The sequence below is a fragment of the Alexandromys fortis genome, unplaced genomic scaffold, assembly GCF_014885135.2.
Source record: "Alexandromys fortis isolate MF-2015 unplaced genomic scaffold, M_Fortis_MF-2015_v1.1 scaffold_152, whole genome shotgun sequence".
Classification (NCBI taxonomy): Eukaryota; Metazoa; Chordata; class Mammalia; order Rodentia; family Cricetidae; genus Alexandromys; species Alexandromys fortis.
Window position 1 is genome coordinate 3,154,167 of NW_026068045.1, and position 22,068 is coordinate 3,176,234.

General features: G+C 40.4%; 1 protein-coding gene and 1 non-coding gene across 24 annotated transcripts in view; both read right to left on the reverse strand.

The window, feature by feature from the left end:
* Ubap2l (ubiquitin associated protein 2 like) overlaps nucleotides 1–22,068 on the reverse strand; it is a 55,649-nt gene that overhangs the window by 2,731 nt on the left and 30,850 nt on the right. For 20 of the 23 annotated variants that reach the window (XM_050166296.1, XM_050166295.1, XM_050166288.1 and 17 more), the window contains 14 exons: nucleotides 21,275–21,473; nucleotides 19,205–19,482; nucleotides 18,865–19,037; nucleotides 17,101–17,290; nucleotides 16,427–16,481; nucleotides 14,751–14,925; nucleotides 14,252–14,324; nucleotides 12,588–12,783; nucleotides 12,415–12,503; nucleotides 9,352–9,405; nucleotides 7,240–7,321; nucleotides 6,591–6,808; nucleotides 5,796–5,901; nucleotides 721–788 (listed from right to left, as the gene is read on the reverse strand). In XM_050166296.1, the coding sequence (XP_050022253.1) occupies nucleotides 721–788; nucleotides 5,796–5,901; nucleotides 6,591–6,808; nucleotides 7,240–7,321; nucleotides 9,352–9,405; nucleotides 12,415–12,503; nucleotides 12,588–12,783; nucleotides 14,252–14,324; nucleotides 14,751–14,925; nucleotides 16,427–16,481; nucleotides 17,101–17,290; nucleotides 18,865–19,037; nucleotides 19,205–19,482; nucleotides 21,275–21,473 (1,956 nt within the window). Of the gene's footprint in view, nucleotides 1–720; nucleotides 789–3,428; nucleotides 4,032–5,795; nucleotides 5,902–6,590; nucleotides 6,809–7,239; nucleotides 7,322–9,351; nucleotides 9,406–12,414; nucleotides 12,504–12,587; nucleotides 12,784–14,251; nucleotides 14,325–14,750; nucleotides 14,926–16,426; nucleotides 16,482–17,100; nucleotides 17,291–18,864; nucleotides 19,038–19,204; nucleotides 19,483–21,274; nucleotides 21,474–22,068 lie in introns of those variants that run through there. The other 3 variants (XM_050166301.1, XM_050166300.1, XM_050166299.1) reach the window with 1 other exon arrangement.
* LOC126486551 (small nucleolar RNA SNORA58) lies at nucleotides 7,396–7,533 on the reverse strand. Its single transcript, XR_007588154.1, has one exon. It is a non-coding gene; the product is annotated as a small nucleolar RNA SNORA58 (small nucleolar RNA).

The following is a 22,068-nucleotide window of genomic DNA, read 5'->3' on the forward strand; positions in this document are numbered from 1 at the left end:
GCGCGCTACTACTGACCTCTTGTCACAAGGATCAAGCAGAAAGATGACTGTCAAAGCACCCATAAAATCTTACATTAGTCAGGGATGATACTGCACACCTTAAATTCTAATTACTTGGGAAGCAGATGGATCTCTGCAGTTTGAGACTAGCCTGATCTACACACAGTGACTTCCAGGCTAGCCAGGACTAAAGAATAAAACCCTTCCTCAAAATAAATAATAAAAATAATATTGTACATTCCTGCCTCTATGGCTTAGCATAAATTAAAACTTTGTAGATATCTCTGAAGAAATGAATAAAAAACTGAAGAGATATCTTGAGTATGAAAGGTTCTGGGACATAAAAATGAAAACACATACCTATAGATAACTCAGTACCAAACTACTCACTTCATTTCCACTCATGGTTATGAACTTACAAAGAATGAAATTAACTAGTTTCCCTTCATTTCCATATTTATTCTCTTGCAAAGTTATGAAAATACTGAGTGGGTAGGTCAAGGGGCCAAGACCATTTGCACAGTAAATAAATGACATTAAATTATAATTTACAACACTTGACCTTCCTATGACATTTCTCATAAAGTTCTAGAGAAACTGAAGTCTACAGATAACTCATTTAGAAAAGGTAGAATGGGTTTCGGACACCTCTCCTGAGGGTTGTTCTAACTGCAACTCCACCTCCATCTCTTTCTACTTTCATCCACACCAGGCACCTACCTGGGTTTTGGAGTACACAGAACCCGAGATATCTGGCACGCCCGTGTTACTGGAGGTGACTGATACACCTAAGGGAGGAGGAAACAGAGAGGATTAGCTCTGTCTGCTATCAGCCTAGTCTCTGTTCCTAGGACGTGATGTCTGCAGCCTTTCTAGCTATGGCACTGCAAAAGAATTTTGGTATGTTTTTTCCATTACATCAGCTGAGATGTTAGAATTCATAACATAAATGCTGCCTAGAGTTCTTTTGCCCTTCTAGATAATATGTGTGGAATACATGTGTGAACCTCTTTTTGATGGGAGCACAAGGGGTATGAGCAAAATTTCAGTAGCATGATTTTAAAGCAAAAGGGTATTATAAATTTAATGTCCACTGTGAATCAGTCTACTCAAACTCCACTTGGTTTTGGCTCTTACTATTCTACATGACACATTGGGGCTCAAAATGCTTAAACCTACATTGTTAAGTATTAGGAACAGTTCAATGCAGAGGCCCTAGTGCTTATTCTCAGAGCCTCAATTCACTTCATGAACCTCACTTCTCTGGTCGTAGGTCTATAAGCCTACGAATGCTAGGCTTATATCCTTGTGACTTAAAGGGCTTGCACAAGATGAATTTCTAGTTCTATAATTCTAGTGGTATGAGGGTGGGGAGGACACCTATATGAAATATAGAGGCAATGTCATTTTCATTACTTCAGCTTGCCCACAAGTAACAGTTTTAATCCATATCTAACTCATGTTTCCTCTTGAAAATTTTCCTGCCACCACAGTTTAAAGTAGCCTGTAGTAGTATAATCCATCTTAATTTGTTCTCAGGCTAAAATAAACATACTACTACACTCTTCCTTCCTAACAGTATTGGTCAATGAATCAAGAAGACAGAAGCCATGAGATAATCTAGCATGTCACCAGAGACATTTTAAACAAAATGTGGAAAATAAGTTAAACTAGAAATTCACAATTAAAAAAAAAAAATTAGCTCCTGTAAAAATAGACATTATTAGCTCCTGTAAAAATAAAAAAGGAAACCAGAAAACTACATCTTATGCTTTTAGATTCTTGCCTCCAGAAGTACATTATTCTTTTATTTGAGAAGCACTCTGACGGAGCTGTTTGGCTTTTTTTTTTTTAAAGAAGCGATATGTTAATGATAAAATCACAAGGAATCTTCCATTCACTCCATACAAATTCCAGAAACTCAAATTCTCCTAACCAATGCCTAAAAGAAAGGCAGCCTTTAGGAGTTAAGTTCACAATCACTTTAGATTTAGTCAGTGATTACGTGCTTCTCTAGCTAGCACAAGGAACAGGGTTTGACCACTAGCACCAAGAGAAAAAAATTAACGTTAAACCCTACCAATCCTAAGTCCAAATAGTACCCTTCAAAAGGAACAAATACAATTCTAGGGGAAGAAAAAGAAGCATAGACATAAAGCATGAAAAAATACTTATCTCCAAAGCCTTAACTGCATACTTTGAAGACACAAAGTAAACAAAGGGAACAGTATATCAAACTCTTTTAGAGGTAGCAGAGATTTTTCTTCTTTTCAAACCCCAGATGCCTAGCTGAGAGAACAATGGGTTGCAGGCATAACTTTAAGTTCAGATATGGAAAGAACTAATGCTAGTGAGGTTTGATGGGGAAGGGAAATGAGCCAGGTTACAGAATATTTTCAAGACAAAACCAAAGAGACAATGAGTTATCTTTAATAGATAAGTGCCTACAGCTGACTTGGTTACTCTCTTGCCAAGAGAAGCTAGGATGCTTACACAGGGTGGGAGAAACTACTTAACTGGAGCCACGCTGGGTGGTGAGGAGAAATTAGGTCTAGCAAGCTCCTACCTTGTTAATTTTTACATAAAAAGTTTAGTTCAAGTTTTAAATTGTATAGAAGAACCAGTAATGCAACAGGGGAAAAGAGAATCCTGTATAGTGGCTAAAATAGCCTCTATGTAAGTATTAGAAAACCTAAAAAATAGAAGGCTTTGAGTTCCCTATTTTTACTAGCTATTACAGAGATCCTCCGACTAAAGTTTTGCTCTCCTTCCCATCCCACATGTCCTACCTACCCCAATTACCGAACAGTGATAAAAAAAAAAATTTCAAAACAATGTAGGTGGTAGGCAGAAGGAAAAAAAAACCCATTTCTTACTTAGCGTGGCAGCAACTTGGAAAACTGGTTAAACTCCATAGGACCAGAGGGGTAAGGAACTGTACTAAAGGAAAGTTGAGTATATGGTTTCTGATTAACCAAGGGTGGTTGTCTAATTGTTCAAATTTCTGCTATAAACCAACAGCTGATGGTGTACTGGTGAATGAGTGCATGGAGGACAAACTTCCCCACAGGATGTCTGACCAAACATCTCTCACATAGCTTTGGCTACATCCACTAGTAAAAAAAAAAAAGACTAAAAATTCACAATCTCTGAAAAGCCATCAAAGGACCACGAACAGTGTTCCAGGCTAGCACAGTTTCCACAAAGCCCGAGCCATCAACTAAGTGATCACTAATAACCCGATGAGATATTAATCAGTCAACCTTGAGAACCAGATGTAGAAATTAAGCCTTGGGCGATACTTCCCTAACAACAGCTTTAGCCTTTCACTATGACGTGACACTAACTTCTTGTCCCTTGCCCTCAGCGTGAGTCAGAGGCAAGGGGAGGATCTACATGAAAAAGTAAAGACATAAAAGCATGGGAAATCAGTTTTGTTGTTTTTATTTGTAATAGCTTTACCAACCAATCAACAGGCTGGAAACGGGCTGTTTTAACTCTACTGAAACACTAACAGCTCTTTGGCTATACTAGGGACTGACTGAAAAGACCACCCTCCACCCTTTACCCACAATACAGCATTGGCTCCTAGTGTCCAGAAAGACATGCACGGAAAGAACGCAGAGTTAGCTAAAGAAATACCACAGTTTATTGAAGACTACAAATATTTTTTGTTACAAGTTGGAACTACATGCCTTCCAGAAATCAAAAGCAACAGCAGGCGTGTGCATTGATGCTTCGGAGGTGCTGCACCGCTCGAACTCGAAATGGGTAAGACAGGGTCAGACACATGGGGGAGAAGGGAGATGGGGAGGGGGGCAAGTTCAAAAGCCCAGAAGGTATCCACCAACTCATTTCCCCAAGCCACGCAGGCCATGACCTCAGCTCAGCAGGCTCTCCTCAGTGGTCTGGTTTCTGAAACAAGACTTCAGTGCAAATTTATACACACACACAAAACATAGCCCCCAGGCTTGGACCAAATTAGCTCTCAGCCGTCCAGAAATGCTTGTAAGGGGGTGGATATTTTCTTCCTAAAAGGAATCAAATACATAAAAATAAATGAATTTAGAGGTTGATGAGGAACAGAATGACAAGAGCCCTCTGTTGGGGGTTGGCAACTGGGGGTTCTCGAAAAGCTGCTATAGCAGATTTCTGAAATTTTAAGGTAGGTAAGAAGCTAAGAGTTTCAAAATCAATTCCAATCTGATTCTGGACCACTTAGTACTTAAACCTAATGGTAAATTTGGGAGGTGAAGCCATTCTAAGTCAAAAAGCTTTTATCTCTATACTCAATCAAAGATTAGGGTAGGCCTTGGTCATTAAGAAAAGTTGCCATAAGGAGTATGGGCATTAAATCTCAGAGGTTCCTCAAGATTTTGAAAATGTGTATCATGACCCAGTTTTATAGGTCACAGTTCAAACTTCTATCTGTCTATTAATACCTAAGCCTATTTGTTGTCTTCTGTGCTCAGTTCTCTAATTACTATAAAGCTTGGCTCTTTACCCACAGAGCCCACAGAAGAATGAAGAACACTATTGGTAACTCTAAATCCCAAAGGACTGTAACCAGGATGCAAGCTTTTAAAGACAACCCTCAAGTCCAACCCATTAGCAACTGCAGCAGTCACTTCCCCAGATTCACCTGAAAGTCATTAAGAAAATTACATGGAATTCTTTCCAGCCCTCTCAGGTATGGTATATATCCCAGTGCTCAACAGTGGCAAAGACTGCTACAAATTAGAGGCAAGCCGTGTCTCAAAAGCAAAAAAAAAAACAAGAAAACAAGTAAGACAGATGTGATGGTGCACACCCTTAGTCCCAGCACTCTGGAGACAGAGTGGATTCCAGGCCAACCTAGTCTATATACTGAGTGTCAGGACAGCTAAGGCTATATAAAGAGACCCTGTTTTAAAAAAACAAAAACAAAATCACATTTTAAAAACCCATAAAGTGGGACGGAAAAAAAAACAAAACCCATAAAGTTAGGCTGGGTGGTGGTGGCACACGTCTTTAATCCTAGCACTCAGGAGGCAGAGGTAGGTGGATCTCTGTGAATTCAAGACCAGCCTGGTCTACAAGAGCTAGTTCCAGGACAGGAACCAAAGCTAGAGAAACCCTGTCTCGAGGGGGGGGGGGGGGGGGGGAACCTAGTTTAAAAAACCTACAAAAGCAAAATTTTCTCTTCATCGCCATCGTCCAAAAGGAAAGCAACAATGTCAGTTAGAGAAGCAAGGGCTACACCTGTCCATAAAATCCCTGCACTACTTCCCTGTTATCAGATGTGCAACAAATCGGTGCAAGAAGACTAGCTAAACAAATGAAGAAGAAACCTAAGGGTTCAAGCCTCACTCCCAAGAGTAGTCAGTCGTGTCTACTCATCTTTCTCCACATTGTATGTAGATCTTCTAGCTAGGGAATTAAAAAGGAAGTCATGTAACAAAATTAGTACTACAAACTTATGCCAAACCTATCATACATAGTCCGCTAGCTAGAAAAATATCTAAACCTTTTCTTCAGTACTCTTCCACCATTTTCCCCAGTGATATTTCAGTGAAATCTTGGGGCCCCTGCCATTTTTCTCCCAAACTCAGATTAGCCACTGTGAATAGTGGACACATGCCCGCCCTAGTACAAGCTCTTTGTTGGTACTGTTCTTAGACCTCTAAGCCAACCAAACAATTAACAATCATGTGGAGGGTTAGCTTATCTCAATGACCCACTTTCAAATACCAAGTCTTTCTCCCACCTAGTAATATCCCACACAGACCACTGAACAAGGGCCAAAGGGAACTTACCAGTGTTGTATCCGTGAGACCCATATCCACTTGGCTGTTGGAAAGGGGTGGCCGAGGCTTTCACACTGACATTCACACCATGCTGCTTGGAAGAGGTAGGAGCCACCTGAAGAACGAAAGGACAGAAATAGAATGAAACAGCAACAGACAACATCTGTCTCACTTGTTCTACTCCAAAGATTGGACATTTAGGTAGTTATCATCCTAAAGTAGGTTGGCCAGTGGTTGATCCTTACTGATTGTGGTTGAATGAGAAATGCTTGAGGAGGTTACAGAATCTTCAGGAGGTGGAGCCTTACTGAAGGAAGAACATGAGTGGGATAGGATCTGAGAGTGTATCCCATCTTCCTGTTCTCTCCACCTCCTACTCCTGGCACCATGCCATTATAGACTCTCCCCAAAACTTAACTTTTTCTTGTGTGAGTACTTTTGGTCATGTTATTTTAAAATGACAACAAAAAAATAACTAGAACACTAAAGTCTTCAGAACTGACCTGAGCAGTAAAGAGATAGTTTGTAGGGGAAAAAAAAAAAAAAAAAAAAAAAGATAATGGTAGCAGAGAAAGGAGGAGGTGGCGAAGATATAATGTATCACAATCCTCCTTTGGCTAACTCTAAGATCAGGTAATCCTTGTTCCAATAAAATCCCACACCCCTTCTTCCTAAACCAGAAATAGGCCAAAAGTACAAGTTGTCCCTCATTTATTACTAGGGGGTAATTTAGCCTTGAAAGCAGCTAGAATGATGCCCAGAATTGGGATCCTTTGCAACAAGACCAGTCAGTCAGTTACTCACAGGGAACACAGCAGGCCCATACTGGAAGGTGCTGGGGAGGCCCGGGACCCCTGTATAGTATGGCAGGCTGGTGTAACTGTAGCCAGGAGGCAGCGCCGGGTTCAGGAATGTCTGCTGCGTGGTGTGATGAGTCTGCGTCTGGTTCTGTTGGGGTTGGGCCAAGGTTGTGGCTGGGGCTGGGGAGGAGGCATCCCCGCGGCCGAACTTGGTGAGGTCACCTAAGAAAAGAAGGGCTGGCTGCATACTCTATAATGTGCAAAGGGATCCCCAAATGAAAAATCCCCATCTTCCTCTGCCAACTTGTTTTCTTTAGTCTCCATCCCATCCTTTTCCTACACCTTGCTTCTCCAAGGGCTTGAAGGACAACAATAGTTAAGGGAAGATGAGAAGACAATGATCAGTTATACATAAACAAAAACCTAAGGACTAGCAAGGCAATGAGATTGCCACTGTACACAGGGCAAAGTGGCACAAGGGAATACAGAAGAGCAGTTCAATCAAACTTCCTAGAAAAAGGTGGAGACTAACAGACACCCCACCCCCACAAAAATCACACTTCTGCTAAAAATCTTAATTATGGAACTCTTCTTGCTACTAAACACATTTCTATCTACACATCTCTCTGTATTCAGCTCTATTCCAATCCTACCAGAATAAGGGTTGCTGGCCAGGCTACCATCCCTCCCAGTAAGTGGAGTGGTGGGTGTGGGAAACGGGATACTGTAGTAATCCTAGAACCAAAATAAAAGAGTAGAGATTAAATTCCACTCATTCCCCAGCAAGGAAACCACAAGAGGAAGCAAGAGAATGTTTGAGTACTGCAATTTATCACGTTACTGATTAAACAGGTTAGTGATCACATGAACACCAATTAATCTTGCATACACTGTCCCCCCCCTGTCTGGCCACGAGTAAAAGTCAGACAAGGTCTACGGATATGCTTGTTGGAATACACATCAAGGTCTAGCAGGACAAACAAGGATTAATCTTACATAGATCCTTCTAGCTAATTTTGAGAAAACAGGTTCTTCTTTCTGCCAAAGTGCTTAAGCTGTGGGGCCAGAGAAATTGGCTTAGTAGGTAAGAGTGCTTGCTACTTTGACCTCCAGCATCTATGAAAAAGCCATGGATATGATCATGGACATGCCCGTAATACTAACATGGAGAGTATATGGATGGGTCAGAACAGAAAGCAGGATATACAGAATATCCTCCTCTGGCACCTGCATGCACATATACTCTTAAAAAGGTGATGCACAGGAAGCAGAGAAAGTGGCTCTCTAGAGTTTTTTGAAATCAGCCTCTACATAACAAGTTCTAGGCCAGCTAAGGCTATATAGTCCTAACTACGTAGAATAAATGCTGGGAATAAAAGCATGTGCCAGCACACCCAGCCTACTGTCTCAAAAAAAAAGCTGCATGTGGTGGTGCTCCCATAATTCCAGCATTTGAAGATTTGGAAGGCTGAAGCAGGACAATCACCAAGGCCAGACTAAACTACATAACCTACAGTGAGAGTCTGTCTCAAAACAACAAAGCTGGACCTGTTAACACAAGCCTATAATTTAACTACTTGGAGATACAAGTCAAGTCTAGAGCTCAACACCAACTTGAGCAATTTGGTGAAACTAAAGGCTCAGAAATAGAGTATTTGTCAAAATACAAGAGGCCCTAGGTATGATCCCAAGAACTACAAAAAATCTTAAGACATTAAAAATATCCTGACCATCTGAATAAGCTGGCTAGAGCTCCCACTAAATTCCAATTACTCTTGTAAACTGCCTAAAACAATAAATGCTTAAAGTACCCCATTCTGGGGATTCTGGGAAACTCATTAATAAAAAAGAAAGATAAAGGAGATGACACAGAGAAACAAAAAATGAAGAAAAGCCAGGGAGGTTGGGTGTGGTGGTGAATGCCTTTGAGTCCAATACTCCGTATACACAGCTAGGACTATGTAGAAAGACCCTGACTCAACACCAACAACAAAAAAGTCAGGGGTAATGATAGATGTCAGTGACAGTCCTAGATACTTAGGAAACAGAGGCAGGAGAATACGAGGTCCAGTAGTTTGAGGCTAGCCTGAAAAACAGGGTGAGATACTCTCCCATTATTAAAATGAAACAGGAGGAATACAGTTCAGCAGTATTCAGCCTAACACACGTAAAGTCCTCCTTTCAATCATAAGGGAATCAAACAATAAAAAAAAAAGCAGAACAGAAAATTGATGTTGACATAAAGTATGCTAATAGTTTTATTAGTCCATCTGAGCTGCAGCTATGTAGCACGTATTTTAATTCAAATTACCAGTGTGTATGTATATATATGGTAAAGTATATGGGGAAAAAGACTGAGAAAATGCTAGGATATTGAACATCAGAAAATTCATTTATCAATTTTGTTTGGCTTTTTTTTTTTTTTCAAAGAAAGGAGCTAATGTAGTCAAGCTGGCCTTGAACTCATTATATAGGCAAGCCATGTCTTGAACTCCCAGTTTTCCTGCCTCCACTTCTCATATGCTGGGATTACAGGCAAGAGCCACAACTGATTTTAACATTAATTTTAATGTCTTTTGCTGGGCAGCAGTGGCATATGCTTTGACTCCCAGCACTCAGGAGGCAGAGGCAGGCAGACCTCTGTGAGTTTGAGGCCAGCCTGGTATGGAGTAAGTTCCAGGACAGGGTAGTCTATATAGTAAAAACCAATCTCAAAAATCCGTAGTTTAGTGTTCTTTTTCCAGATTTCAATCCCGATTACTCACCAATGGAAATCTTGTCTGGAGCATTTGTAAATCATCATAGCCATATACTTGTGGCTGCAAGAAAGACATTTAACAACATTAAGAGGAGCCGGGCGATGGTGGCGCACGCCTTTAATCCCAGCACTTGGGAGGCAGAGGCAGGCGGATCTCTGTGAGCTCGAGACCAGCCTGGTCTACAGAGCTAGTTCCAGGACAGGCTCCAAAGCCACAAAGAAACCCTGTCTCGAAAAACCAAAAAAACAAACAAACAAACAAACAAACAAACCATTAAGAGGAACTAGTCATGATGGCGTAGAAAAGACAAGAAAAAATTTAAAATAACATTCTCACAACAGGTTATTTTCTTCTGTTTTCTCTATGTGGAAAGCAATAAAGTACAAAGAGATTAAATGATTCATGAAAGGTCTTAAAGCGTCCCTTAAACTACATGCTATATATATGTAATGACTAGGCTGTCATTAGGGCACTGGTAAGGAAGAATGATTAGATTTAAGTACATGAACAGCGGGCCTTTTATTTCTATTGAGCAAGTACTATCTCTGGCAGACCTTAAAGCTTAGACTGAAATTTATCTTTTCTAGGACTTACATTTTTATTTTGTTTATTTACCCATATTTCCAGGAAACGTTAAAAAGTATGCCAAAAAAAACTTTTTTTAATAGTTAAGAGTACTGGCTACTCTTTCAGGACCCAGGTTTGATTCCCAGAACCCACAAAGTGGTATACATTCATCTGTAATACAAGTTCCAGGGAATCCAATTCCCTTTTTCTGGCCTCCAAAAGAAAAAGTATCAAGTACACACATAGGAACATAAATACACCCAGGCAAAACACTCATATAAACAAATAAAAATAAACACACACACAGAGAGACACAAACACACTGATGTATACAATGTGGGACTGGAGAGATGGCTCAGTAATTAAGAGCAATAATTGCTCTTCTAGAGGATCTGAGTTCACTTCCCAGCACCAGCATTACTATGAGAAACTCTTAGTTACAAGGGACCAGATGCTCTCTTTTGACCTCCATAAGTATCTACCTCTGCATGGCACACATATACAAATGCAAGCAAAACATTTATACACCTTAAAAAAATGTTTTAAAAGTATACAGTGTAGGGGTTAAGTTAAAAGCGCTGGCTGCACTTTCACAGGTGCTGAGTTCAATTCCCAGCAACCATGTAGTTGCTCACAACTACATTAGAGCTCTACAATGAGATCGAATGCCCAATTCTGTCATATAAGCATATATGCAGAGCCCTCATATATACAAAATAAATGAATAAATTAAGTATTCTTTAAAAAAGTATACACTGTAAAAAAGATATTTAAGAAGGGGGAAGTGTTGGGAAGAAGGGGAGTTTAAGAAGGAATAATAAGGGGCAAAAGAGATGGCTCAGCAGTTAAGAACATTGGCAACTCTTTTCAGAGGCCCCGAGTTCAATTCCCAGCAACCATATGGTAGCTCACAAGCATCTATAATGAGATCTGGCGCTCTTCTCTCCTAGCATATAGGCTCTATGCATAGATAGAACAACCATATTTAAAAAAGAAAAAGAATGACAATTTAAAAAATGGAAGGGTGGAAGCCGGGCGGTGGTGGCGCACGCCTTTAATCCCAGCACTCGGGAGGAAGAGGCAGGCGGATCTCTGGGAGTTCGAGGCCAGCCTGGTCTACAAGAGCTAGTTCCAGGACAGGCACCAAAGCTACAGAGAAACCCTGTCTCGAAAAACCAAAAAAAAAAAAAAAAAAAAAAATTGGAAGGGTGGTATGACCGAAATATATTAAACCTATGTATGAAATTGCCAACTAATAAAAGTTATTAAAACAAACAATAAAAGAAAACTTTTTAAAAGCAGTCAAGCCTGGAGGCCTTTAAACCAAACACTCAGAAAACAGAGACAGATCTCTAAGAGTTCCAGGCCAACTAAACAGTGAGACTCTAACTTAAAAGACTAAAAAGTTTAAGAGTGCGATTTGGATATATCTATTATCTAAACTTCCTCCCTAAAGTAGAAATAGGTAGGTGGCTTTTTTGTTTTGTTGTTTTGAGACAGAGTCTCATTGTATAGTGTTGGCTGTCCTAGAACTCAGATCTACTTGTCTCTGCATCCATAGTGCTGAGATTAAATGTATTTATTACCACACGCGACCCAAGAATAGGTAGTTTTTTCCTTTGAGTTGATTTAGTTTTTCAAGACAGGGTTCTCTGTGTAACAGTCCTGGCTGTCCTGAAACTCGTTATGTGGACCAGGCAGGCCTCAAACTCACAGAGATCCACTTGCCTCTGCCTCCCCAAGTACCAAGGATTAAAGGCATTCATCAACACACCCAGAAAAGATAGGTGTTTTTGAATAGAATTTTTATAACTAATTTCCATCTCAGTGAGTATTGACTACTTGAAGGTGACAGAAGACACTAGAGAAAATACTACTATTGTCACTCATTTATTTTCAGGTAGTTCTAGATTTGAATTGTAAAAGAAAAGGTCAAAGAAAGCAAAGAACTATGGAGGTAAGGAATCAAAAGCATGGGAAATAACATATACTACACATTCTGGCTGTTGATGCTAAAGATCCAGAAACCATATTTCACGTAGAACAAATGATCAGCAAAGGGCCTTGTCAAAGTTCAGCCCTTCCTCTACAAAAACTACTACATTTGGAGGGTGGGGCCTAGAGAAGTATCTCAAAGGGATACTTCCAAAGGAGCCAAGTTTGTTTCCCATGGGGGTGCTTACAGCTGCCTTTACAGACACCAGGCATGCTTTGGTGTATAGACATACTTGTAAACAAAAACCCTGTTACTTTTCTTGGCTAGTGATTGCCACCCAACCATGCAAGCCTAACTTGAACCTGCATAAAGGTGAAAAGGAGAACAAAGTATAGTTTCTTCAGATCTTAGCACACAGCAGGTACACAGACTAATTAAAAACCTGTTTGCCTGTATGTGGATACCATTTATTCTGCTTTAATTATTGTACTCCATCTGAAACTGAAGCTACAAAGAATAGTCACACCGTCCTGGCTTTGTAGAGAAGATCCTTCAGCCCCACTTACCGGGTAGGCATGTAACAGCCCTGGAGCCATAATATATGGATTAGGCAACAATGGCGGGACTCCAGGAGGAAGGTTGGGTGGAGCTTTTCCTAAAAGAGAACATTTTTCTGTTGTCATACAATTTATTATCACCTCCACCCCAGAGGAAATGCCACCCACCTATGCAAAGCTACCTGAAGTTGTAGCAACTGAGCTTCGAGTTGAGGCTGTGACAGTAGAGTTGCTGCCCAGGCTAAGGCCTAGACTACTGCCACTATTCAGACTGGAGGAGACACTGACCACTGGGGGAGGTGCAGAGACAGTGCTGGATGTGGTAGAGAAAGTGCTGGAGGAAGAATGGAGACTCGCTTCACTCTCCACACTTGTGTGCTTCAAAGGGGAGCAGTGGAAGACAGAAGGAAACAACATTAGCAACAGATGGGAAAGATAAGGATCTATGATCTTCTCATCAAATTTGCAATTAAAAAAGCCAACCCAAGGTACAATTCCCTCTGCCAATGCAAAAGGAAATCTCTAGCTACATGCTCCTTGCAACTGCCTGCTGACCAACATCAACCTGTTCAGAAAAACAGCAAAGTAAGTGAGGACATAAATTTCATAGGGACCAACATCTGTTAGTAGGGGGATAAAGCTTAGAACTAAAAGTGTATCACAGCCTTCTTTCCACACTTTGATTCACTAGTTCAACTTTTAAGACTAATTCATTTGCTAGAAGAAAGTACAGACTCTGACTTAAACTGATATTGTCTAATTTTTAAGACTCGTAAGAAAGTTTGGACTCCTGTAACCCTAGCTCCCTTAGGCGCCCTAGGATAATTCCACACAAAAGAAGTTATAACCATAAAGTAATTCCTTGACCATGAGGTCTCATCTGAATACACCTTGATAACAATGTCCTGCTTCTTTTCCACACTGATTCTTATATTCAGCATTTCCCAGGCTAAGAATCATTCTACCAATTAAAATAGATGATTTTTTTGTGTTGTTATGTTGCTAGCTTTTTTTTCTCCCCCATGCTTTTATAGTTCTAGAAATCTAACACAGGGCCTTCTGTATGCCAATGATGTAATTTATCACTGAGCTACACCTCCAAACTGCCCTGCCTGTCTTGGAACTCTTTACAGACCAGGATATCCTTCAACACAGAGACCCGCCTGCCTCTACCTCCCAAGTGCTGGAATTAAAGGTGTGTGCCACCACTGGCTGTGAGTATACTTCCATTTTTATTTATTTTTTTTAAATATTTATTTATTTATTATATATACAATGTTCTGTCTGTGTATATGTCTGCAGGCCAGAAGAGGGCACCAGACCTCATTACAGATGGTTGTGAGCCACCATGTGGTTGCTGGGAATTGAACTCGGGACCTTTGGAAGAGCAGGCAATGCTCTTAACCACTGAGCCATCTCTCGAGCCCCCCATTTTTAAAAAAGGTGTATGTTCTTCTACACTTATTAGAGAACACAAAGCCCCGGCCTATTTTCAGTGAAAGAAAAAAAAAACCTGAGACTTTTAATTATGTTTCATTAGTGCAAAACGTCTGGATTCTTTTGGCTTCTCAATATCCTTTTACTACTTTTCCTACAACCTCAGTTAAGTTCTGAAGAAACTTCCTAGAATTCCCTACTCAGAGCCAGGTGTGCTAAACGCAACCCTGTAATCCCAACACTAGGCAAGGGGAACTACCCATGAATTTGAGGTCACATAGGGCTACATAGCAAGACCCTTTCTCAAGAGAGGGAAAACCAATCAAACAAAAAAACTATGTAACTTCCTCTTGGGGCAATCTTATGATTAGAAATCTAAGTTTCTATTTCTCTTAAGCGTCATACTTACTAAAAGAGTGGATGTCGAAGTACGCCCAGAAGATGTTGATGAAGAAAGGGTATTCTGCTGTGTAGATAACGCACTATAATGGGAGAAAGTTGGCATTAACAGAATGCTATGGTTACGCAACCTGGAGCTTGAGTTATGAAACACACACACAAAGCAGAATACAGAAGCAAGACTGAGACCATATTGACATGTTTAATAGCCAGTTTCTCTCCCCGCCCTCTTACACACACACACACACACACACACACAAACACACACACAAAACATAATACAAGAGCAAGATTAAGACCATATTGACATGTAAAATGGCCAGTTTTCAGAGTTGTGAACAATCATAGCAAGAGCAGATGGGAAAAGCAGAAAGTGTGTTTCCTTTGTCTTTACTTCCCACAAAAGCAGGACTGTTATAGTCTCGACAAGTAGGGATTAAGATAAGACAAGACAGCTAGCTCAGCTACTGAAACTCACGATTCCAACTGAAAATTTCACCCCAAATCACCTGCTGTGTTGTGTGGTGGTAGTATTTGGAATCTCCTCACTGTGGCTCAAGCCACTTAAGGAGGATGAATGTTGATTGGCTGTCGTCAGTAAGGAAGCTGCAGGTACTGTTTCACTGAGAGAGGGTATACTAGAAGTGGAAGGTGAATCGGATTTCACTGCAGAGCCTGTAGCACCTAGAAATAAGAAAAGATTTCCCTTAATCAAAAAACAGGGACACTATCTATGAGTAAAGAAAAACTACAATTTTTACAGCACTCAATTACTTAAAAAAAAAAAAAAAAGAATTATTCACTGAGAATAACTTTTTAATTTCAGGCAATTAACAACACAAACTTCATTTGCCCAGTGAAGAATATTAGTGGATTTATCATTTTTAAGGGGGAAAGGAAAAAAGTTAACCAAAAACTTTGGGCTGGAGAGATACCTCAGTAGTAGAGTGCTTTCTTAATCATAAATCAGGCCTTGGGTACCATTCTTAGCACCACATAAACCATCTGATGGCCTGAGTTTGATTCCCGAGACCCCAGTGGAATATGAAGAAAAAAAAAAAAGACTCCTGAAAGTTATCTGGCATCCACAAGTGCTGTGGCATGTGCATACTTGTGCTCACAACACACTAAAAATAAATTTAATCCTAGATTTAAAAAAAAAAAAACAAAAAACAAAAAAGAACTTGCTATGTATGGTGGATCATGTCTATAATCTATGGCAACCTAACATAGAAGAAACACCATGATTATAAGGATAGTGGTGATTACAGCATGAAAATGTGTTTCAAAAACCCAAAGACAGGGGCTGGAGAGATGGTTCAACAATTAAAAACAAAGGATACTCTTCCAGAGGATCTGGGCTTGATTCCCAGCACCCACATTCAGTTGTGGGGAATCTGGCACTTGACACAGACATAAATGCAGGCTAAAATCCAATGCACATAAAAAGTAATTTTAAATCGGGTGGTGGTGGTGCACACCTTTAATCCTAGACCTTGAGAGCCGGAAGCACGAGGATCTGAGTTCAAGGCAAGCAAGAAACAAAGACATGGGGCTAAAGAGATGGTTCAGCGGTTAAGAGCACTCAGTTCTTGCAGACGAACTATTCCCAACAAGCCACATGGCATCTGCAACCAGTTCCAGGGGCTCTGACACCCTCTTCGGACCTTTTCAGGCACCAGGAAGCTGGTAAACAGTCAGTCATACAGGAAAAAAATCCATATGCATTAAAAAAAAAACTCATAGAGAAACTGAAAGCTATGATCCCAGCATTTATGGTACTCAAGGCCAGTTTGTTTTACAGCAAGCAAGACTTCATAAATTAAATAAGAGAATAGAGAAATGGCTCAGAGGGTAACAAGGGTTTCTCTTGGCTTTCATAATGGTTTGCAACTGTCTGCAATATCTGATCTAGAACATCCAATTTCTTTTCTGGCATCTTAACGGCAACAGGTACACGTGGTGCACATGTACACATGCCAGGAAAACAAAACACACAAGCTGGGTGCAAGTAGCACAAGGTTTTAATCCCAGCACTTAGGAGAAGAGGGTAGATCTCTTGTGAATTAGAGGCCAGCTTAGTCTACACAGCAGGGCCCTGTCTTACCAAAAAACAAAACAAATCCACATTAGCATTGAGAAAAACCACCGAAACCAAACCGGAAAAAGCCTGGAAAACACTTACCTTCAACAGATTGCGTGGTCTGCAACTGCGTGGCCTGCACAGAACTGAAACCATTCTGGAGCAAGAAATGAGCAAGAACAGACACACTTGTAAAAGAGACGTTACCAGTCAGTTTAATTTTGGTCAAACATATATTAGGGGAACTGGAAAGATCTGAGTACCTGAGCTCAGTGCCCAGCACACATGCTGGACAGATAACAACCACCTGGAACTCCAGCTCCAGAGGCATTTGCCTCTGGCTTCTGCATTCAAGTGCACATAACCACTCCCCTTACCCAGTAACTTAAAATAAATCCTTAAGACCTATCCTGCTGGACAGGTACTCCACACCACATTTGATATATGCTATCCCTTTCACCAGAGGAAGGTAGATTTACTAATATATATGCACCCTGAATCCTAGCAATCAGATCTTCCATGAGAAAAGGACAGGTATTTGAGACAGTTTTTGCTATAACCAACAAATCTTTATTGCAAAGACAAATGTTTTGGTTCTTCACTTGCTGAAAGGAACTTTTAGTTTCCCAATCACAGAAATGTGCTTTTTGTCAGCATCTCAGTCAGCACCTTCAAGATTTTGTAGCACCATTTCCAGAAAAGTGAAACAGTAATATTCAAGGGACTTTTACCCACTACTTTGCTAACCAAGGCCCAGGGAATCATTAAGCTACTACCTTAGCCTGAGTCAGGTCCTTTTGGGGTGATGAAGAAATGGAGCTGGGATACCGCCGTGTCTGAGTGGATCTCTGTTCATATAGAGGGCCCTGAGCATTATTTTGGGAGGTATAAGTTGTTGACTGAATTGGGCCACTCTGATAGCCAGACTCCTGACTCTGGTTAGATGAAACTGTTGATGAAGACTCACTGTGGGAAATGAAAAGAAAAACCTTAGAAAATAGTGGAGATCTACTACTACTGGAATAAAATAATTTGAATTAAAACAAAACTAGAGAGTGATTAATAAGGAAGTAATAAGTTAATTCCTAAAATCAGGCACTCTATCTTTTGATCAATTTTATTTTAAGCTACTGTGAGTTTTAGAATCCTGACCACCTTATCAAAGATTACTGGTAGATTTTTTTTCCAGAGGGGGAAATAAACATTATTTTATTATATTTTATGTTTACCAGTGTTTGGCTCACATGCATGCCCAAATGTCATGTGAATCTTGGAAGTAGGGTTATGGATGATTGTGAACCAAAATGTGGGTGCCGAGAACTGAACCCAAGCCTATATATGACCAACAAGTGATCTTGAACACTAGACCATACTCCAGACCCCTTTCGGGGGCAGGATATCACTAGATAGCTCTGGTTGGCTTTAAACTTACAGAGATGAACTTGCCTCCTGAGTGCTGGGATTAAATGTGTACACCACCATGCCCAGCCTCTTTCTTGAAAGTTTATTTTCAATTGAATTCTTTTTATTCCAACAGCAGATCTTCACTATTCCCTGTACCATAGCACCTGCTTTATCATAAAACTTCCCCTTCTCCACTTTTTGAACCACAACTGTCTCCCAGAGAAAATTTAAATAAAATTTCACATGCATTATGTGAAATTATGACTCAGTTGATCTAGACCAAAGTCAGATAGTTGTGTTTTTAAATTCCAAGGATTAAGGAAAAAATGTTTGTTCCTTTCATATTCCTCTAAGACTGTGTGTAAGACTGCTTTCCTTGATTACTGCCAGCAGATAGAAACGGTCCTTTTTGTTTCCTCTTATGGTTACTTATAATTTTAAATTAATGCTTCCTGAGTTCATTATTTTTCTTTTCGCAGGCAAAGTCCCATAGTACTTTTCAGTGTGGCATATGCCAAGGTACTGTTAGAGGCACCCTATCGTATGAGTCAAAACCAACAAAGACTGAGGATCTAGGGAGATGGCTCAGTTAGTACAGCATTAGCCATGTAACAGTAAAGGCCTGATCTAATACTGAGCACCCACATAAAAGCTGGGAAGAAGACAGCATATATTTTCAGTACACCAGGTAATTGGAGACATGAAATTTCCTGGAGCTTACTAGCCAGCCAATTTGGGCTAGTGAGCTCTAGGTTCAGTGACAGATCCTGATTTAGAAAATAAAGTGGTGAGTTAGTGAGAGAGACACCTGATGTGGACCCCTAGCCTCCAGGTAGGATGTATGAGTGAGTAAGTGAATGAGAGAGAGAGAGAGAGAGAGAGAGAGAGAACACATGCACAAGAGAGTGCACATGCACACATGAAAAAACTTGAGCTTGAAGTACCTAAATAGCATTTAGCTAAATGTTTGAAGTCATAGATAATCTTATAGTAACAATGTATTTCTTTAAAAGCGCACAACAAAATGATATGATTGACTACTTTTATCCAGTCAAAGAGATATGGCCTCTCCAGATGAAGAAATAAGCACAAAACTAAGCTACCAAAAGAGGTCTTCTGGGTGATGATTCCTCTACCTGGCCGTGCTGGTATACAGGCTACTGGGAGCCTGGCTTGAAGAGGCGCTCGTGGTGGGGGTGGACTCATAATCAGAAAGGACAGGCTCTGACCCAAACTGCAATGCCCCAAACTGCAGATTTAGCCCTGAGATATCTGCTGAGCCAGGCATCTCCACAGCCAGAGCAGGAATCTACAAAGAAAGGGGTGTAGGAAGGTGATGTAATTGTTTAATACAATCTTTTTGTAGAATAAAAATTATTTCTTTCGATTTTAAATTTCCAAACACACCCTTAGACTGTATTTCCTTAAATCCCATAACTTCCCTGCCTTAAAACAATCTCTGAAAAGCTTAAGTACCTTAGATGTCAAGGAGGTTTTCTTCTTTTGTTGTTTCAGTTTCTGTTGAGCCGGCTGAGGGCTGGAGGATTGGTTGTCTGAAGACCCCGGAGACATCTGTGGAGCCGAGGTGGATTTGCTTGGCAGAGGAGAAGAGGGAGGGGGAGGTGCAGCTGTCGAGGTAGCCACTGCAGGTGGCTTCTCCTGAAGGAACACCTCCATCATGGTTGAAGATGGGGTGAATGCCTGGCGTTTTGAAAAAGGGCTGTGCACTGTTGAATCACTTGCACTCTTCAAATCTGCAAGAAGAAATCCAAATAAGAGGCCAGAGATATTGTTTCATACTAGTACTAAAAACAAGGCCTTCAGGTTTCAAGACTCCAGCTAGCAAAATGGCTCAGTTCAAAAAGATTCTAGCTACTTGACACAAGCTAGAGTTATGTTGGAAGAACCTCAGTTGAGAAAATATCTCCATCAGACTGACTGTTGGCAAGTCTATAGAGCATTTTCTTAAAAACCAAATAAAGGGAGGATTTACTTATTGTATGAGTATAGATATTTTGTCTGCACATGTCTATGGTTTCCTCTGAGACCCTGGGGCTGCAATTACCTATTGTTGTGAGCCACTATGTGGGTGCTAGAACTGAATTTAGGTCATCTGAAAACAGTCACTGTTCTTAGTTACTGAGCCACCTCTCTAGACAATGCATTTTCTCTCATGCGCTCTCTTTTTCTTCTTTCTTCTTTTGGAGACTGGGTCTCTTTGTAGCACTAACTGCCCTAAAACTCCTAGTATACCATGCTGTCCCAGCCTTGAACGTAAAAAGATCCACGTGCCTCTGTGTCTGAGATTAAAGGCATGCATCACACCTGGTCCACATTTTCTTAATAACTGAGGTGAGAGGGTAGTGTAAGAAAGCAGGCTAAAGAAGCTATGAGGAGCAAGTCAGTAAGCAGTGTTCCTAGATGGTCTCTGTTTTAGTTCCAACTTTCAAGTTACTGCATTGGCTTCCTCAGTAATAGCCCATGATCAGGACATTTAAGCCAAGTAAACTCTCTTTCAAAATTTACTTTTGGTCGTGTCTTTATCACACCAACAGAAGCAAACTAAGACATGTACCGTGGCACATACACACCCCAAATCTGTCCATCCACCCACTAACCCATCCAAATTGCATATAATCAGGAACTTTTAGGACAGAATCTCATTTTACTTCTACAGGTGAAATTACTACAGGTAGTAATTTCAGTAATGAAGTACATCCAATAAAATCAATAGCTAGGCGGTGGGGGCACATGCCTTTACTCTCAACACTCATGAGTCAGAGCTCTGAGTTTGAGGTCAGTCTGGTCTACAGATCAAGTCGCAAGACACCCAGGGCTACACAGAGAAACCCTGTCTTGAAAAACACACAGGGAAAAAAAAAATCAATACATACCATTGTTCTGCCTGTTTAATTATAGACGTGAATAGAGCCACTCGTGCAAATCATCCAAGTTTAAAGTATAAAATTTTAAGACAAAGCCATGAGACCAAAAGAAATATTACTTTCAAAACTGAAGATAAATCTAAGAAGAATTTAGGGCTGGGTAAGCAGTCTCAGTCAGTAAAGTACTGTGCAAGTATATGGACCTGAATTCAACTCCTAGTAGTCATGTAAACAGGATGGGCACAGTGTCACAGGCCTATGATCCTAGTGCTGGGGAAGCAGACACAAAAGCATCTTTAGGGTTTGCTGGCTTGTCAGCTGAAACACTTAAGAGACCACCTGAACACGATAAGAGGATCTGGTGCAGTCAGCCTTTAATCCCAGCAGTCAGGAGGCAGAAAGAGAAAGATCTCTGTGAATTGGAAGCCACCCTGGTCTATGCAAGAAATTCTAGACCAGCCCGAGCCATCACAAAAACACAAAATCTAAAGAGAATTCTCTCAAAATCACAGGTCAATAAAGAAACACAGAAGTAAAGCTAAACTCGATATATAGCCTCAAATTTTATTACCATGTAATTTTCCAGAGTGTATTAAACAGCCCCCTGCTACGTTCTAGACAACAAATTTATGTGTAAAAGATTTGACACTCATCATCTTACCATATTGCACCAGTGATGGCGATTGTGTTGTTGAGCCCATATCCCAAGAGGAGGTGGTGTTGCTTCCAGATTGAGAATGTTGAGCTGCCAGCTGAGCCAGGGCCTGTGCAGTTTTAAATTGCTCCAAGAACTGGGAGCCTGTTGTACTGCCACCTTTAGCTTCCCCAACATCACCAAATCCTTTCCCCAACATGCTCACCTGTATATCAACAAAGAGATTAGAAGTTTATAGTAGTAATCTTGCTCACCTTACACAAAGACAGACCAAAAGCCCATAGTTCAAATAAAGAATGCTACCAAGCAAAGGAGGATGGCAAATACCTATAGTCCCAGCTAATAAAGAAGAGTTTAAGATCAGCCATGTACAAGACCGTATGACACTGCCAAAACAAACAAAACAACAACAACAACAAAAAAAAAACCTTAAGACCTACCAGACCAAGTATGCTGCATTATTATTATTATGAGCACACATTCTAGAGTTACAACACCTATATCCAAATTCTGAGTTTGTCTTTTTGGGGAAATTACTCATAAACTAAATAAAATAGGAATAAAAGTAATACACATCATTAAGTTGTAGGAAAATAGAACATTTGTATTAAATATAGCATACACGGTACACAGTAAGCACTAAAAAATGTACTTCATATATCAGTTACAAAATAAATCTAAGGACAAGCATGGTGGTATATGTCTGAAATTAAATTACTCAAAAAAAAAAAATCCTGAGGCAGAAGGAACACACAATACATGGCAGTACCCCATCCAAAAGAATAAAAAAAAAAAAAAAA